This window comes from Dryobates pubescens, chromosome 18, assembly GCF_014839835.1.
Source record: "Dryobates pubescens isolate bDryPub1 chromosome 18, bDryPub1.pri, whole genome shotgun sequence".
In the NCBI taxonomy this organism is placed as follows: Eukaryota; Metazoa; Chordata; class Aves; order Piciformes; family Picidae; genus Dryobates; species Dryobates pubescens.
The window spans coordinates 23,033,811-23,052,871 of record NC_071629.1 but is presented as its reverse complement, the minus strand read 5'-3'; the positions used below and the strand labels follow the sequence as shown (position 1 = coordinate 23,052,871).

General features: G+C 58.7%; 1 protein-coding gene across 2 annotated transcripts in view; it reads left to right on the top strand.

The window, feature by feature from the left end:
- Positions 1-93: 93 nt before the first annotated feature.
- DLG3 (discs large MAGUK scaffold protein 3) overlaps positions 94-19,061 on the top strand; it is a 92,089-nt gene continuing 73,121 nt past the window's right edge. Inside the window, exons 1-4 of one of the 2 annotated variants that reach the window (XM_054169780.1) lie at positions 94-289; positions 2,317-2,448; positions 11,703-11,845; positions 15,615-15,770. In XM_054169780.1, coding sequence (XP_054025755.1) covers positions 274-289; positions 2,317-2,448; positions 11,703-11,845; positions 15,615-15,770 — 447 coding nt within the window. In that variant the 5' untranslated portion in view covers positions 94-273. Of the gene's footprint in view, positions 290-2,316; positions 2,449-11,702; positions 11,846-15,614; positions 15,771-19,061 lie in introns of those variants that run through there. The other variant, XM_054169778.1, reaches the window with a different exon arrangement.

Sequence of the window (19,061 nt, the reverse complement as noted above, 5' to 3'; positions counted from 1 at the left end):
CCTCCGCAGCGGGGAGGGAGAGACCGAGAGGGAGGGAGGGAGGGGAGGCCGAGCCGGGCGTGCCCGCCCGGGTGCCCGGGGCGGGGTGCGCAGGCCAAGCCGCCGCGCCCCGGAGCAGAGCCGCGGGAGCGGTCGGCTGCCCTCGCCGTGCCGAGGCGGTGCCGGCGGGCGGGGGAGCGGCTCCTCGGCCGGTTCCTGCGGGGCGGGGCGGGCGGCGGCTCGGCCGCTCGGGGGCTGGTACCGATCGGAGCGGCCGCGGGCCGCGGCGGAGCGATGATCCGCCGGCAAGGTAAGAAGCGCCCTGCCCTGCCCTGCCCGCGGCACCGGGCACCGCGGCCCGCCGCGCTCAACAAGTGTCTGCTCTGCCGGTACCGGCACCGGGATTGCCTCCCGGTGTCCCGCCCTCCCTCTCTCCCTCCCTCCCTCCTCGCCACGGGCCAGGCAGCCCTGCCCGGTCCACCCTCGGGGCTGACACCCCGGGACCGGGCGCCCTGCTTCCCGCCCTCCCCGGGGCGGGACACGTGCCGCCGTGGCTCGGAGCGGGGCCCATGGAGCGCTGTGTGGCAGCATCCTTGGGTGCCGGGGGGGGACGGCTGTGGGGAGTAGGTCCTGCGAGGAAGGGTCTCCTGTAAGTGGAATTTGTTCCATGAGGCACGGAGTGATGTGCCCCGGACACCACGGGCTTTGTCTTGGGGGCTGCAGGAAAGCTCCTCCGGTCTCTGCCCTGTGCTGGGGACACAGCAGTTCCCTGGGCTCCTCGGTCCAAGGCTCCCGCTGGCTGTCAGCTGGTGCTGGTGGCCAGCGGCGCAGAGGTCCCTGCAGAGTCCCTGCCCTTTATGTGCAACCTGACCAGGGGTGGGATGTTCACACTGGGGTCACACTTGGCCTGGTGGAGTGTTCCCAGTTCTCCACCTGCTTCTTCAGCTTCTGCTGAGGTCAGGAATGAGCAGGTGACGATGACTCAAGTGCCTGTGGAGGATGCTGGCCACTGTCTGAAGCCACTGTCTGATCTTGCAGAAAAGGAAGCCCTCAGTGCTAGCATAGGGCTGGGGTACCCATAAAGGCAAACAAATCCGAAGCCAGAGGAAGTCCCTGCTCTTCCTGGAGCTCGCGTGGAGCCCAGCTCTGAGCAGGAGCTATTCAGGCTTCCTCAGGCTGTTTTCTCTGTTCCAGCATGAGTCACTGTGGGGCAGTAACACAGGCAGGAGCCCCTTCCCCTCTGGGCCGAGGGGGAGCTACAAGGGCAGTCAGCCGAGCAGGCTGGGACAGCAGGTGGCACACACCCTGGCAGACACAGGCCCCCTTGTTCAGTGACCTGAATTCCCTGCTGAGGACCCTGGGATGAGCAGGGTCATGCTTTCTGCATGAGTTCCTGGGTTAAAAGATGAGCCCCAACAGTGGTGGGATGGCTCCCCTGCCTCCTCACACAGACGCTCTTTGTCTGCAGGCTTCCAGGGTGACAAAGGGAAATCTTCACTGATGGGCTTGGGATGGGCTCAAGGTCCACAGGAGCTCCCCACCCACACAGGAGATGGATCGCATCTGGGGCTGGAGCTGCACTGGCAGCTTTGGGCATCTGCCCAGTGAGGCATGGAGGTGTACTGGCACAGAGAGATCACAGCTCCACTGGTTTAGGTCCAAAGTTGACTCACAGCTATGGTGAGCCCAGACTTTAACCAAAGCATTGCTTGCTTCATGGCAGCCTCCAGCTCCTCTCCTGGCCAGCATCCCTCCCTTGCTGCCCCCATGTTCCTTTCCCGCCGTGTGCCCTGCTGACACAGGGCTGTGTGCTGCATGGAGCAGTCCTCATGCCTCACCCTGCAGAAGCTGAAGCTCTGCCACTCATGCAGCTGAGCTGCTTGCAATATTTTGTAGGAGTGACGCCACGCTCAGCTTTGCTGCAGCCATCTGGCCCCACATGACTGCAGCTCCTGCTGGAGCACTTGTAGCCCTCTGCAGCCAGGATGTGTCCAGCTCCTGAATGGCTTCTCTGCTGGGGAGGTGGCAGAAATGCTCAGGCTGCCCAGTGGCTCGGAGTTTGGACATGTGCAAGCCTGGGTTTAGGCCCTGATTGAGGCTGAGAAGGGCCAGCAGGCAGAACCACCTTCCCTCCAGCCCCTGCCCAGCTCTCCACCATGGCCCCCTGCACCTCACAGCAGGGTTAGCTCCTCCAGGAGGATGCTTTTGTGGCTGTGTGGCTGGAAGGCAACTCGAGGCATTATCCAGGTGAGCCTTTGGCACCACTCCAAGGCTGCACTCAAGCCTTTGCTGCTGGTGTCTGTGCTAATGCCTTGTTCCCCTGTGTGCCCTCTGCAGACACAGAGCGGGCAGTGGAAATTCTGTCCAGGTACCAAAGCACCCTGCAGACCCCAGAGGAGCAGGAGCTGAAGGCATCCATTGGGAAGATCTCGCACATCTTCCGCAGTGAACTCTTCCAGGCTCTGCTGGGTAAGCCCTCCCTCCTGGCCCCTGGCCTTTGTGGCCCCTGGGCTCTCCTGGGGGCCTGATCCTGCACAGGCACCTGGCACTGTGCAGGCTGGGTGCATCCTGTGCAAGCACAGGGCTGGCAGTCATGCCAGGGAGCTGGGCCGCGGTGGGGCTGCGGTCACTGAGCGTGTGCAATGTGAACAAGGTTCCTCAGCCAGGTGGTTGTAGACAATGGGTAAAGCCTCTTCCAGCACACCCTGCCAGATCTGCCCAAGGCTGCTGCTGGGTGTGGCAGACCTACCCAGCACCCACCAAAGGATGCTGCAGTGCCATGAGCACCCTCTGCACTCTGCAGTGTGCTGTGCCCACAGCCACTGCCGGCTCTCCAGCTCTGTTCCTCTGCTATGCACAAGAGGGAACAGCCTCCAGCTGTGACTGAGCAGGTTTAGGTTGGACATTAGGAAACATATTTTCACAGTAAGAGCAGTCAGGCACTGGCACAGGCTGCCCAGGGAGGTGGTGGAGTCACCAAACCTGTCTGTGTTTAAAGGTGGTTTGGATGTGGTGCTTGGGGCTATGGTTTAGGGGTGAACCTTGTAGAGCAGGGTCAGTGGTTAGACTTGGTGATCCTGAGGCTCTTTTCCAACCTGAGCGATTCTGTGACACCCTACCACAGGCCCTCACTCCTTCCTGTGCCCCTCAGCCTCATCACAACCTGCAGCTTTCCATTCCTGCTGCCCACCCAAAGGGAAACTCATTTTTTCTCTCTCTGGGACTGAATCCAGGTGTACTGATCTCCTTTTGGGGTGTCCTGGCCTCTCTGACTCTCAGAGCCACAGGCACTTGCAAGGAGCGCAGGGGCTGTGTGTTACACAAGGAGCAGAGTTGGCAGCGAGGCTCAGCACGGGGCTGGGCAGCGGGAAAGGCCATCCCGAGTGCAGCATTAATTTCTCTGTGTGGATGTAGACAAACACAGCTGGAGTCTCCCTGCAAGATTCCCAGCTGTCTTGCTGAACAAGGTCACTTGGAAATGCACTTTCTTTGCAAAGGATTTTATTTAGAAACAGACAAATTCAATGGTTTTGGACTCTGAAGGGGCTTAGTTCTATTCCCTGCCAGAGCAGACCAGATCCTGGCTATGCAGGCTCACCTGGGGCACTCATTTTGGAAGTAACCCCAGAGAACCATTTGTGGAAGCTGCTGTGTGTGGTGGAGAGGGGCAGAAGCTTCTGCTCTGCCCTTGAAGTCCTGCTTGCTGTGGCAGCCCTGCAGTTTCTGCTCCCAGCTCTCTCAGGTTTCCCGGTGGGAAGGAAGGGAAAGCACCCCAGAAGCTTTGCACCCCAGGGGAGGACCTGGGCCCCAGGTGTAGAGGTTCATGTGTGGTCTGTGCCTCATTCTCAGTGCCTTCTGACCCAAGGCTGTCTCAGCCTTGGTGCTCACTCTCCTCTCCTCTCCTGGCTCTCACCTTTTCTTTGCACCTCTGCAGCCACAGACTCATTTCTGTGCCTGCAAAGCCCCAAGTTGCCAGCAAGCTGCTCTGTGCTCCAGGTTATCCCCTGAAAAAGACACACTGTGTGTCCTGAGCTGCTTTATTCTCTTCTTGTTGCTGTTGGAGCACCACCTGGAGGCTTCCAGCCCCAGTGTGTCCGTGTGCAGGGCTTGTGCTGGGGTGTCTGTGCCACCCATGCCACACGCAACAGAAGCACATGGCAGGGGAGGGCTCTCTGGGGCCATTCTTGCCTCTCGATTTACCAATCGTTCTGGAAACGGTGCCCAGCCCATGACTAGCCCCACACGGGAAGCAGTGGCCCCCCAGCAGGGCTGTGATTGCCTTGGCAAACCTGACACGAAGCCAACACCTCTGGAAGCTTTTGTGTGCGCCCTGGCCCTCGCCAGGGCTGTGTGAAGGCAGCAAAGCAGCGCCCAGATGTGCAGCAGTGCTGCGGGGGGAGCTTGGTGCCGTGCAGGGTGAGCTGGCTGCAGGGGGGAGCCTGGTGCCGTGCAGGGTGAGCTGGCTGCGGGGGGAGCTTGGTGCCGTGCAGGCTGAGCTGGCTGCGGGGGGAGCCTGGTGCCGTGCAGGCTGAGCTGGCTGCGGGGGGAGCCTGGTGCCGTGCAGGCTGAGCTGGCTGCAGGGGGGAGCCTGGTGCCGTGCAGGCTGAGCTGGCTGCGGGGGGAGCCTGGTGCCGTGCAGGGTGAGCTGGCTGCAGGGGGGAGCCTGGTGCCGTGCAGGCTGAGCTGGCTGCAGGGGGGAGCCTGGTGCCGTGCAGGCTGAGCTGGCTGCGGGGGGAGCCTGGTGCCGCGCAGGCTGAGCTGGCTGCAGGGGGGAGCCTGGTGCCGTGCAGGCTGAGCTGGCTGCAGGGGGGAGCCTGGTGCCGTGCAGGCTGAGCTGGCTGCAGGGGGGAGCCTGGTGCCGTGCAGGCTGAGCTGGCTGCGGGGGGAGCCTGGTGCCGTGCAGGCTGAGCTGGCTGCAGGGGGGAGCCTGGTGCCGTGCAGGCTGAGCTGGCTGCAGGGGGGAGCCTGGTGCCGTGCAGGCTGAGCTGGCTGCAGGGGGGAGCCTGGTGCCGTGCAGGCTGAGCTGGCTGCAGGGGGGAGCCTGGTGCCGTGCAGGCTGAGCTGGCTGCAGGGGGGAGCCTGGTGCCGTGCAGGCTGAGCTGGCTGCGGGGGGAGCCTGGTGCCGTGCAGGCTGAGCTGGCTGCAGGGGGGAGCCTGGTGCCGTGCAGGGTGAGCTGGCTGCAGGGGGGAGCCTGGTGCCGTGCAGGCTGAGCTGGCTGCAGGGGGGAGCCTGGTGCCGTGCAGGGTGAGCTGGCTGCAGGGGGGAGCCTGGTGCCGTGCAGGCTGAGCTGACTGCAGGGGGGAGCCTGGTGCCGTGCAGGCTGAGCTGGCTGCAGGGGGGAGCCTGGTGCCGTGCAGGCTGAGCTGGCTGCAGGGGGGAGCCTGGTGCCGTGCAGGCTGAGCTGGCTGCAGGGGGGAGCCTGGTGCCGTGCAGGCTGAGCTGGCTGCAGGGGGGAGCCTGGTGCCGTGCAGGGTGAGCTGGCTGCAGGGGGGAGCCTGGTGCCGTGCAGGCTGAGCTGGCTGCGGGGGGAGCCTGGTGCCGTGCAGGCTAAGCTGGCTGCGGCGTGCCCAGCACAGGCTTCCCAGCACCCTGGCTCTGATTGTCTGCCTTGGTGTCCTGTCAGCGCTGCACCAGGGAGTGTCACTTGATTGCTGGTGACCTTTTCGACTGGTTTAACCAGCTCTGAGCCCAAGCAAGCCTGCCCTAGATGTGTTTACCCACGCAGGAATTTGCCCTAATTGCTTCCGCCCCCCCAGAGCCTGGGTCTGTGAATTCCTCTGTTCACCAGCACCTGTGGTGCTGCCTGCTCGCAGTGCCTACACACAGCTGGCACACACTGGGCTCTCTTCAGGTCACAGATCACAGATTGCATCGGGTTGGAAGGGACCATCAAAGCTTATCTTGTCCAACCCACCCTGCAGGTAGCAGCTGAGTTGCTGGAAGGTGTCCAGAGAAGGGCAACAAAGCTGGGGAGGGGTCTGGAGCACAGCCCTGTGAGGAGAGGCTGAGGGAGCTGGGGTTGCTTAGCCTGGAGAAGAGGGGGCTCAGGAGAGACCTTCTTGCTCTCTCCAACTCCCTGAAGGGAGGTTGTAGCCAGGTGGGGATTGGTCTCTTCTCCCAGGCAAGCAGTGACAGGAGAGGACACAGTCTCAAGCTGTGCTAGGGGAGGTTTAGGCTGGATGTGAGGAAGAAGGTCTTCCCAGCAAGAGAGATTGGCCATTGGAATGTGCTGCCCAGGGAGGTGGTAGAGTCACCATCCCTGGAGGTGTTTAAAATAAAACTGAAATAGGCACTCAGTGCCATGGTTTAGTTGATCAGATGGTGTTGGGTGATAGGTTCCACTTGATGATCTCAAAGGTCTTTTCCAACCTGGTTGATTCTGTGATTCAGTGACACCTCCAGCTTGAGCAGGCTGCCCAGGGCCACACTGAGCCCACAGCACAGATCCATTGGAGCTAAGTGGCAGCTCTGGGGTGTGGTGGTGCTGCTCTTCTGTTTTATTTGCTTTTCACCCCTCCTTTTCCCAGTGTCTCTGTCTGAGGTATGCAGGGAGTCATGGAGCTGGTTCAGAGGTTATGCAAGGGAGGAGGATTTGGAGGAGAGCCAGGGGTGCACCTCCCACCCAGCACAGAGGCTCCCATCTTGCTGCCCGCTCTGGCTCTAGAGGTGCCTCCTTTTGCAGCCCTTCAGCACTGAGTCCTGCATTCTTCCAGCCCCTGGGGAGCATGAATGCCCCAGCATGGTGCATCCTTGTCCTTGGATCACATGCAGTGGCCAGTGTGAGTTTGAGTATCACACAGTATCACTAAGGTTGGAAGAGACCTCGAGGCCAAAGTGCATTGTGCCGTAGCAGAGCTACCAGAAGTGCCAGCCATGGAGTCTTCTCCGAGTTGGTCTACATGAGAAGTGCCAGGGGTGTGGCTTTCCAGGTGCTCTTCCATAACCATAGAAACAACAAAACCCCTTCAGCTGTTTTGTGGAGCCCAGAAGCCTCAGTCTGCCCAGCTCCAGGTGAGGATGCACAGCCGCAGCCTGTGTGCTGCCCAGGGCTGGCAACGAGTCCTGTGCTGCTCTGCACATTCTCCATGTTCTGCCAGACTCCTGTGGGCATGGCACAGCCCCTTAAATCCTTGTGACCACCCTGCCAGGCGCCACTCCCTCTCTTGGGAGCTGGCCATGCCTGGGGCCATGCAGGCTGTGCCAGGGCGGCGGTGCCCGGGGCGTGCTGCAGCAGCTGGCTCAGCCCAGTGCAGCAATGCCAGAGCTGCACTGTGCTGGAATGTGCCAACCCCTGCTCTGCACAACAGGATTTCTTCGGTGGAGCAGAGGGCAAACAGGCCCTGCTGGCTCCCTCCTGCTGGCCCCTCTCTCCCCGTGCCCGTGGAGCCCAGTGTGGGCCTTGCAGGGAAGCAGCCCAGTGACAGTGCTCGAGGAGCCTGGGCTTGAGCATGTGGTGGCTGGGCTGGGGTCGTTTCCCTCTTTTCCCTTGAGCCCCTCAGGGAGCTGCTGAAGCCAGCAGTGAGGACAGGCTCTCATGCAGATGCAACTCCCAGAGCTGGGGCTGAAAGGGGCCCCTGTGCCCTTTGTGGTGGGCAAAGGTGGGCAGGCAGAGTCTGCACTCGGCCATCCTGCTGCATGCACAGCACTGCTCCCAAACCCCTTCTGGGCCTCAGCAGAGGTTGCTGCAGACTCCAGTGAGGTCCTGTCAGCTGCTCAGGCTCCCAGCCCTCCTCTGTGTCTCATTTACCCCTCCTAAAAGGTTCCTACCCTGAGAGCCCTGCTGCTGCAGAGGCACAGGGAGAGGCAAGCTGCCGACCCACACTGCAGCCCTGGGTGCAAAACTTCCATGGGGAACTCAGTTTGCCAGCAGTGCTACTGGGAATGGTGGTCACAGTTTCACCAGGTGGCTGCAGGAGCCAGGGTGGTACAACTGGAGGGATTTGGTAGGTTTCCAGCCCTTTTGCAAGGGAGTCAACAGCCAGGAGTAGAAACTTGTAGCTTGCCTGGAAGCTGGAGCAGGTCCAGAGAAGGGCAACCAAGCTGGTGAAGGGTCTGGAGAAGAGGTCTGGTGAGGAGGGGCTGAGGGAAGCAGGATTGGATGGTTTGGAGAAGAGGAGGCTGAGGGGAGACCCTCATTGCTCTCTACAACTCCCTCAAAGGAGGTTGAGGCCAGGTGGGGGTTGGTCTCTTCTCTGTAGTACCAAGTGATAGGATGAGAGGAAAAGGCCTCCAGTTGCCCCAGGGGAGGTTTACAGTTGGACATTAGAAGAAACTTCTTCCCTGAAAGGGTTCTCAAAGACTGGCACGGGCTGCCCAGGGAGGTGGTGGAGTCCCCATCCCTGGAGGGGTTCCAGAAACCTGTGGCCATGGCGCTTTGGGACACAGTTTAGTGGGCATGGTGGTGTTGGGCTGATGATCCTGGTGGGATTTTCCAACCCAAACCATTATGTGGTTCTGTGATTCAGTTCTCTAAAGCTCTGCTTTTGGTGGCTTTAGATGTGGATCCTCCCTACAGCAGCAGGGCCAAGGCTGGTTCCTGCTGGGGGTAAGCCTGCACGAGAAATGTCACTTTCTGGACATGGCTGGCACGAGGGCACAGCATTAGCCCTCAGGTGCTGGCACCATAGAAATCTTTCCTGACACTTATTTGACCTGCTGGCTCCAGGTGAAAATGGTAACACACATTCTAGTATCTGGAAACCTGGAGTCACTCTTCCTTGTTAGATCTTGAGCAGAAATTGGGCTGTGGGACAGAACACAGCAGCACCTTTGGCTACCTCAATGTCCTCTCTTTTCAGGTTGTGCTGCTCTTCAAAGTGTGCAGGTGAGGCAGTCTTGTGTGCAACTTGTGATGCCCACAGGGCATGAAGGAAACCAACATCTGTTTAAATTTTCTTTAATGCCACAGGCCTGTGTGTCCTCAAAATCTCCTCCTGGCACAGCCACAGGCAGCTCTTTGCTGCCTGAACTCAATCACAGAGTCCCTGGTTGGAGAAGCTCTTGAGATTATTGAGTCTCACCATAACCCTGCACAGGCCCTGGCCCTAAGCACCTCCTCTTCTGAACACCTCCAGGGATGGGGACTGCACTGCCTGCCTGGACAGCCTGGGACAGTGCTGATGACCCTTGCTGTGAAGACATTTTTCCTAACACCCAATCTCCATCTTCCACTCCTGAACCTCCTCTAGCCCCTGGTGCCAGCAACCATTCCCTCCCCTGGCAAACCTCTAAAATGGGCTGAGGGCTTCAGAGGTGGCAAGCAGCTGCCTGCTCTGCAGGCTCCTCACCAGCTGGGCTGCTCAGGGCTTTGTTCCTGCAGCAGATGGGTGACAAACAGGGACACTGTCAGGGTGGGGCTGCTCCAGTCCTGTCTGGATTTTGGGGGAGTTTTGCACACTCCAAGTGCAGGGCAGGCAGGCAGGAGTCCCCTGGCCTGTTCTGCAGTGACTACTTTTATAACCAGAGGCAGGGATGTTTTTGCAGGCAGACAAAGTCCTGTTTGTGTGGCGGTGGTGGCTGCCCGCAGTGACCTCATGGCTGAGGCAGGAGGCCTCTGGGAGCTGCCAGCAGCGAGCTGGGCCCTGGGGTGCTGCAGAGGGGATGCCCCAGGTGGGTCTGGGGACTCCCACTCCTCCCAGCATTTCTGGCTGCCCCATTTCTCCCAGGGCACAGGAGAGAGCCTGGCAATGATGCAGTGTGAAAGAGCAGCTCCAAAAGTGGCATGGGTGCCAAGCAGTCGCACAACGCTCTCTGGGCTTGGGCAGCTGCATGGCCTGGTGTGGCTGTTTGAGGCTGTGCTTTTAAGAAGGGGACAGTGCTGGGACACTCTGGGCACAAAGCTGCCCTGCCAACAGCTGAGGTTCAGAGCAACTTTCCCTTTGCAGCTGGGAGGCCACCAGCAGCCCCTAGTAGCTGGGTGATGCGGGTGGATACTTCTCTTCCCATTTGCAACGTGGATGTGCTGTTGTGGTGCATGGGCACGTGGGAAAAGACAGGGACCTTGGGCAGTGCTCAGCCTGCCCCTGCTGGCACTGCCAGCACTCCTCAGATTTCCTTTGGAAAGCTTTGCAAAGAGGGCATTTGATACCTGGAGGTGCCTAGATGTGGCACAGTTTGAGGTGAAGGGCGACAGGAGCTGCCAGGGAGCACTGGAGGAGCAGCCATGGCCCCCTCAGGCTGAGAGCCACCACTTGCCCCTGGGCTTGCTTGCAGCAGAGGGGCTCTGCAGGCTGCTCTGCAGCAAAGGCAGCCACAGAAAATGAGCTCAGGTTCCTGCTGTGGCTGTCCCCACTTTGAATGCTTATTTATGCTGCTGTGACTTCTGTGCCCTGCCAGCCCCACCAGGCTTCCTCTTTGCCAGGTGCTTGAAGTGATTTATTACCCTTTTAAGCCTTTTGCAAGGCATTCACCAGACTCTCTTGGCTGACCTTTTGGAGCTTTACCTTTAACCTGGCAGCATTTCCCAGCCCTCCTGCTCTTCTCCTTTGAACACAGCCTCAGCTTTTTGGCCAAATGTCTTCTCCCTTTTAATAGCCTCCCTTCCCCTCTGGTCCAGTCTTGCTTTCCTCCCTCTTGCCTTTACGGTCTCCTCTGGCCAGGCACTGCTTGTTTTCTCTGATGTCCCACCTGAGCTTCTCTGAACAGGCTCAATGCCCCCCACAGGTCTTTTGCCCTCTTTGTTACCCTTTTCAGTTTCCTGGTAAAAAAACTTCTCCCTTTTGATGTGGTGCCCTTGCTGAAATCAAACACTCCTGTAGTGGGCACACTGGCTTTTGTTGCTCCTGTGGAGGTTCTGGATCTGGAGGTCCCTGTCTGACCTGGCTCTGGAGATGAGCTGGGGACTGCTGGGTGCCAGCAGCTGCTTAGGTACCCATTAGCTGGGACTTTGTTAGGGAGGAGCAAAGCCCATTGCAGCCCTGCTGCTCCCTGCAGACCTCCATGTGTAACAAGGAGAGGGCAAAATGCCCCTGGCAGGGGCAGGAGAGAGTCTGGACTCCCACTGCCCCTCTGGGGGCAGCAGATGCTGCCAGGTCCCACTGTCATGCCATGCTCTGTGGAGCAGAGGATACCTGGCATCTGCCTGTGGCAGTGCACAGGTAATATCATGCCAGATGGGAAGAGGGAATTTATCTGGGAAGGATTTGGAGAGAATGTAGCTGTAGCCATCAGCTTTAGAGCTTGTACACCTGGAGCTTGCTGGCCTAGTGCCCTGTGCCCTCTCTGCCTGTCTCTGTGGGAAGGGAGCCCAGGGGCACTGGGGAGCAGCTGTGGGGAGAGAAAAGCCTGGCAGCATCAGGGTAGGCAGACAGGGGCTGCTTGGCACAGAGCTAAAGGGACATGAGACCATACAAGGGGCTGGCACAGCATGAAGGAGAGCAGGACAGGGTGGGGGTTTTGATTGCTGTTGCTGAGGGCAGTGTGCTCTAAGCCCCTCTAGAGCATGTGGCCGTTGCTCGGGGAGATGCCTCTGCCCTCCGCAGCCATGGGGTGCTGCGTGCTGAGCCAGGCAGCCTGCTGCACCTCCTGCCTGCTCCAGGGGCCGTGGGGGGCAGTGCAGCCAGGCTGGGCAGCCAGCACAGCCCTGTCCCAGCCCTTGCCCCAGGCGCCCTCTCAGAGAGGTCTGGGGACGCTCTGTGGCAGAGCAGGAGGGCACAGGTGCAGTGCCCCAGGCAGGCCTCTGGCCCGGGGCTGCCCTGCGGATGTTCCTTGTGCTGTTTTGCAGACATCCATGAATTCTACGACTTCACGCTGCGCTCCGCGCCGCTGCAGCCCCCCAGCCCGGGCACACAGCGTGGCACAGCTGGGGAGCAGCATGAGGCCAGCCAGCCCCACCCTGCACCCCGAGAGCCCCAGCACCTGCCCGAGGTAAGAGAGCGGCACGGTGCCGCGGGGCCAGGGCCTGCTGGGTGCTGCCCCCGGGCAGCCAGGGGCACGGGAGGCTGCTGGCCGCAGCGGTCGGGGTGTTCCCACACCTCCTCTGTCACAGCTTGCCTCCTGAAGGAGGCAGCTCCTCTGCTTCACAAGTGTTAACTGAATTACTGCTGAAGCAAATAGCTGCAGCTCCATGCCTGGCTCTGCTCAGCCCTGGCAGCTGGGTTAGTTGCCCCTGTCTGACACTGTCTCCCACGGAGGTGTTTCAGTTCTCTGATGTAGCCACCTCATGATAAGTGAAGAAGGTTGAATCTTTTAAGTTTCCCTCTTCAGAGATGTTTTCCAGCTCTCAGATAACTTCTGCCTCTCCTATTTGCATTCTCTTTAGTTTTCAACAGCCTTTTGAAAGACACAGCACCAGGTGAGGGGGCAGGCATTGAGCAGGAGGGTCTCAGGGATCTGAAAGGCACCAAAGTAACTGAAATTGCCTTCTGCCTCTGCAGGCCTTCTTGCTGCTCTCTTCCCCCTGCCATCCTTCTGGGAGCCCCCTGGGCTGGGGATGCAGGAACATTTGGGTAGGAATGCAGAAGTTCAGGGATTCTTCCTTGTAGTGAAATAATCCTCCCAGATTACCACTGCATGTGTCCCTCCCTGGCTTCCCACTGCATACCCCTGGGCACACCAAACCTGGGTGGCACACAGGGATGATGCACCTGAGTCATGGAATCATAGAATGGCCTGAATTGGAAGGTACCTTAGAGATCATCCAGTTCCACCCCCCTGCCATGAGCAGGGACACCTCCCACTAGTCCAGGTTGCTCAAGGCCTTCTCCAACCTGGCCTTGAACACCTCCAGGGATGAGCTGTCCACCACATCTCTGGGCAACCTGTTCCAGTGTTCCACCACCCTCACAGTAAAGAACTTCTTCCTAATGTTCAACCTATCATTCTCTATGCTCAAAGCCATTGTCCCTCATTCTGGCACTCCCAGCCCTTGTCACAAGTCCCTCCCCAGCTCTCCTGGAGCCCCTTCAGGTACTGGAAGCTGCTTTGAGAGCCTTCTCTTCTCCAGACTGAACAGCCCCAACTCTCTCAGCCTGTCCCCACAGGGGAGGTTCTCCAGCCCTCTGATCACCTTGGTGGCCTCCTCTGGACCGTCTCCACAAGTTCCATGTCCTTCCTGTGCTGGGGACACCAGAGCTGGACACAGTGCTGCAGGTGGGGTCTGAGCAGAGCAGATTAGAAGGAGCAATGTCTTTGGAGGAGGAACACCCTAATGGAGTTTGATGATTAAGAACAGAGGAGACAAAACTGCTCATAGTCAGTGCAGGAGATATCTGTGTTCCTCTGACTTGGAAACTATTTTAGCTCCATTTTCCTTCCCCCCTTCCCACTGACTGTCCCCTAGTTGAAGGCAAAGCTGCAGGTCTGCATTTCTGAATGGAGGTTTAGTGAGGTGATCCCATGGGCAGTGGGATCACACTTTGGGTTTGCCTGTCCCCTTGGCTTTGATACACCCCCCAGCAAGCTCTGCTGGCAACAGCCACCAGTCTGTGACAGCCAGGCCTGTCCATGGGGCCCTGAGGAGATGTGGCAGTCAGTAAGGACATTTAAAAATCCATGTGGAAACAAGTAGGGAAGCAGCCCTGGGCCTGGCACAGCCAGCTTGAGGGGGCCTCCTTCTGCCCCCCCAGTGCCCTGTGCAGGGCACACAGACCAGCAATCCTGGGGCTTCTCTGCACTGAGCAGCCCAAGCCCCTCCATGCCATCAAATCCTTCCTTCTTTCTCAAACAAAAGTGTGTTTGAGGCATCTTGTGTTGCTGAAGTGTGAAATCCAGCAGGCAGCTGCCCCTGCCCAACAGCAGGATGTGGTGGTTGCTAGGGGCCAGATGCCCACCGAAGCTACTCCATCACTCCCCTTCTTAGGTGGACAGGGGAAAGTATAACAAAGGCCTGTGGGTCAAGATAGAAGCAATTCATTAGGATGAAAAGCAAAGCCAAGACCCTGCAGAAGCAGGGCAAACACAGGTCTTGTTCTCTGCTCCCCAGCAGCAGAGAACACTGCTGGTCACTCCTCAGCAGCAGGGCTCCAGTACACAGAGCAGCTGCACAGGAGGACAGACACCACAGGATCACATTGTTAGGGGTTGGAAGGGACCTCTGGAGATCTTCCAGTCCAACCCCCTGCCAGAGCAGGAGCAGAGAATCCAGCACAGGTCACACAGGAGCACATCCAGATGGGGCTGGAAAGGCTCCAGAGAAGGAGACTCCACAACCTCTCTGGGCAGCCTGCTCCAGGGCTCTGGGACCCTCACAGTGCAGAAGTTCCTCCTCATGTTGAGGTGGAATCTCCTGTGCTGCAGTTTCCATCCATTACCCCTTGTCCTATCCCAGGGTGCATCTGAGGAGAGGCTGTCCCTTCCTTCCTGACCCCCAGCCCTCAGATATTGATAGTCATTGATCAGATCCCCTCTCAGCCTTCTCCTCTCCAGACTAAACAGCCCCAGGGCTCTCAGCCTCTCCTCCCCAGGCAGTGCTGCAGTCCCTTCAGCATCCTTGCAGCCCTCCCTTGGACTCTCTCCAGCAGATCCCTGTCCCTCCTGAACTGGGGAGCCCAGAACTGGATGCAATATTCCAGGTGAGGTCTCACTAGGGCATAGTAGAGGGGGAGTAGAACCTCCCTGGATCTGCTAGACACACTCTTGATGCACCCAGGACACCACTGACGTACCACCACCAACCAATGTCCCCACACTGCCTTCTTTCATTCAGCTTTTATGTCTGAGCTGACATCATATGGCATGGAGTACCCCTTTGTCAGTTTGGGTCAGCTGGCCTGGCTCTGTCCCCTCCCAGGATCTTGCTGCCCCCTGAGCATCCTGCTGGGGGGAAATGGTGGAAAAGCAGAGCCTGGGTGCTGGGCTCAGCAGCCAAACCCCCAGTGTGGTATCAACAGCTGGCAACAGCCCTGCACTAGGACGATGCTCTGGGGAGAATGAACTCCAGCTCAGCCAAACCCAATGCACAGGAGCCCCCTGCCTGCAAGCCTCACCTGCAGTGACCCTGCTGCCCCTATGGCCAGTGCCAGGGCAGGGCTGGCACAGGCAGTGGGATGCTCCCTGGAGGCACTGACAGCACTCTGCTAGGGACTCACAGACTACCAGCTTGGAAGGGACCCCGAGGCTCCAGCCTCTCCAGGTGACAGTGCAGTTGCCATGAGCTGGCTCAGCACCCTGGCAAGCTGAGTCTCAAACTGCCCAGTGCAGGGCACTCCACTGCTGCCCCTGGGAGATGATTCCAGTGCCTGACTGTGCTCATGGCAAACATTTTCTCCTAGAGTCCAAAGGGGATGTCCCCAGCAGTACCTTGTCCCCATCCCCCCTTGTCTGTTCCATGGCACTCTTTGTACAAAGGGAGTCTCCATCCTCCTGGCAGCCACTCTCTGTGTCCTGCTCTATGGTGATAAGGTCTCCCCTGAGCCTTTGCTTCTCCAGGCAGAACAATCTCAGCTCTCTCAGCCTCTCCTCACATGCCAGAGGGCTTCCAGGTTTCTGATCCTTCTCCTGGCCCTTCTCTGGACACTCTCCAGCCTGTCCACATCTCTTGTGTACAGCAGGGACCAAACCTGCAGGCAGTGCTCCAGGTGTGGGCTGAGCAGAGTGGGAAAGGCTCAGTTTGCGCCCCCTTCCCCCCCCGAAGTGGTGGTAGGAGCTGGAGGCAGCTGGCCTGCCTTACCCACCTGTAACCCCTGTCTCGTTTCAGGATGCCTCCCGGGATGGTGAGCAGAGGCTTCCCGCAGGTGCTGGGGACAGCGGCTCCGGGACGCCGCCACGGCTGGTGAGGGTGACAGCTCGCAGGACAGAGGCACCGGCCAGCATCTGCAGCCTGGTGCTCAGCTCTCACAGCACCCTGCCCCAGGTGAGCCTCCATGCGCCCCACGCTGCGTCCCACCCTGCCAGCCCAGCCAGCGGCTGGCACTGAGGGGCCGGCACCGGGGCTGCCTGCCTGTAGCACCATGGGGACAGTGCCAGGGAGGCATTTTCCTTTCCCCTGGGCCTTACAGCGTTCCCTCATGGCTGCCCTGGACATGCTCAGGCTGGGAGATCCAGCAGTGCCCTGTGCCAGGGGCTGGATGACACTGAAATCGTCCTCCCCACGGTAGCATTCACCATGGTCTGGTGTCAGCCCTCAGCACATGTGGATGTGGTGCAGAAATAGAGTCTGTGTGGAGCTGGAATCCTCCCAGCCCTGTCCCTCCTGGCCCCAGTGCTGGCACACTTCCATGCTGCAGATTTCCAGCGTTTCTCCTCTGGGCTCTCAAAGGGCAGGTCCATTCCTCAGCTTGCTGAGAACTCCTCTCTGCTGCCTTTTTGACCTGGAAGTGCTGCTGACTTGGATGTGCTCTGTGAATCTCAGCTTCCTCCTGGTGCAAGAGCATTGTCTGGGTGATGCCTTTGAGGGGAGTTCTAGGGGCGGAGGCAGGGCAAAATGCATTTTGTGGAGCAATGAAGGGGCCAGGGTTGGAAGGAGCTCACTACAGATTTCAAACTCCTTGGAAATGTTGTTCTTCCCTCGGCACAGTTTGCAATGATGTTTGTTTGCTGAGTCAAGATCTTCTTCTGAAATATTTTAAATACGAAAACTACTCTGCTGCTGCTTCTCTCTTCTTTCCTTCCTATTTGGCAGTGCAATAAAATCAGTCATGCCCCATTCCCCCCCCCCATACTGTTTAATTTCTCATTTTCCTCTTGTTGCTCTCTACATTTTCCAACATTCACCAAATCTTGACCAGTTTTGGGAGGGTGGAACAGTGCTTTGCTGGATGTGACAGGAGGCTGAGCTCAGCTGCTGGTCTCCGTTCGCCGGTGCGAGGGAGCCACAGCCACAGATGAGAGAGTCGGGGCAAAAGCCACGAGGGGTGAGGCTCTGCTCAGCCAGGGGCACTCAGATGCCAAAGACATCCTAACCTTCCCAGGCTCTGCAGTGCAGTAGGTCCTGCATCCAGCCCCAAACATCTGGCTGCATCACTGTGTCTTCTTGAGCAGCAGCCACCATGCTTTGATTGTAAGACTTCATAGCCTTACAGAATGGTTTGGGTTGGAAGGGACCTTAAAGCTCATCCAGCTCCAACCCCCTGCCATGGGCAGGGACACCTCCCACTAGCACAGCTTGCTCAAGGCCTCATCCAGCCTGGCCTTCAACACCTACAGGGAGGGGACATCCACAGCCTCCCTGGGCAACCTGTCCCAGAGTCTCCCTACCCTCACTCTCAGCAATTTCTTCCTCATCTCCAGTCTCAACCTCCCTTCTCCCAGCTCAGAGCCATTGTCCTGGCCAATCTGCTGTGTCCCTAGCCTGGCTGGCCTGATGGATATTTATCCTCCCCATTAGAGATCTGCACTTTGCTGGTAACCTGGATTTCTCTTGCTTTAGCTCCCAGCCCCAGGAAATTCTGCTGCCTTTGTTTGCCAGGATAAAGGGCCGTGGCAATCAGAAATGTTCCCCACGTGTAGGTATTTATAGATGCGCTTCAGCTCCCTCAGAACTTCCTCTACACAAACTAAACAGATTGGCTCTTTCGCTTGCTCGGTGTGAGGCAGGTTGTTCAGCCCTGAAATAATTCCTGTCATTCTTTTCTGAAGGTTTTTTTTTTGCCTTCCAGCCTCCTGCTTTTTAGCCTGTGTCAGTCCGGGCCAAGAGCCTGTCCTCACTACCACGCACTGCAGCTTTTGGGGTCACCCACCCCAGGGACTGCAGCTGCTGGCCCAAAGCAGGGGGCACTGCCCCAAGGGGGAGGAGGTGTGGGGACCTGGCTGGGCAGGCCAGGGCTCTGGGAGGGCTGTGCTCTGGCAGGGCTTTCTCATCTGCAGTCTCTTTCATCCCAGAGGATATCAGCTTCACATCTTGGCCACAGGCAGAGCAGGGTTCTGGAGGCAAAACCCCATTGGGATGGTACTGGTCAGTGCTGGGCTTAGCCACCCCTGCAGTCCTGCTTGCAATGTGGCTTTCCATGGAGACCCAGCAGCTTTCCTGGAGACTGGGACCAAGTGCTGCTGGAGAGCTGCAGGCTTGAGCACTGTTGCTGTGGCAGTGCTGGGATACAGAGGCCTCTGACACGGTGCTGATCCTGAACCCCAGACTGCATCTTCAATGCTGAACACTAGCCCCACTGCCACGGAGTGAGAGCATCTCAGCTGTGCCCCATGGCAGCAGTCCCGACCATGACCCAGGACTGGCTGTGCCTGGGAGCAGCCTGTGCCATTGGACCGCAGGGAGGCACTGAGGACACCTCAGCTGCTGCCCAGCATCACTTCCTGTATTGGTTCTCACCAGCCCCAACGTGCAGGACAGTGCTGGGGCAGTGTACCACCCACACAGCCAGCTCCTGCCCTCCTCCACAGCGACTTCCTGCTCCCCAGCCTTTGGTGCATGCTTTCTGCCACAGGCATTTCCAAAGTGGGTTTCAGAAGACCACTTGAGGTGGCAAATGGCACTCAGAAGAAGTGGGGAAGCTTTTCCAGAGGGTGATGTTTAGTGCTAGGGCCAGAGAGCAGTGGCTGCAGGGCAGAGCAGCTGCCCCCCCCCCTTCCCCAGTGCACAAGAACAAGAGCTCTAGCAGACACTCTGCCACTGATAAAAGGCAAGATGATGAACTGCCTTGTCCTGCCTGAGCCGAGTGCGATTCTCTTATCACAGCCGTCAATGGACATAAATTTTCAGTCGTCCTGGCTTTGTCCTCTCCCCTGCCTGCAGCTCTCTCCAGTGGTGATCACACAGCAAAAGCCACCATGACCTGCTCTAGTCAGGAAGACACAGGAGAGATAAATTGCCTCTCCACACAGATGCTTCCAGGAACAGGAAATTTTCCGTCTGCTGGCGAGGATGTGTGTGCACTCTGCACAGCCCTGCAGCCTGCAAATGGCTGCTGCAGAGGAAGTGGGAGCAGTAAATACAGCAGCAACCTGTGCTCCCTGGCAGGGGGCTCAGGGGGCTGAAACCTTTCCTCCATGGCGAAGTGGATGTTCAGCCCTCAACGGGGCAAAGGGACTAAGCCAGCAGAAACGCCCTGCTGAGGCGCTCAGAGGCACAATCCTGCCTGAGCTTTGGGGTTTGTGGGGTTTTATTTGCCAAATCCTCCATTTCAACCTTCCCCCCCGATTGCCTCAGCAGGGCTGCTCAGGGCTTGTGTGCAGCTGCAGCGGGAAGGTC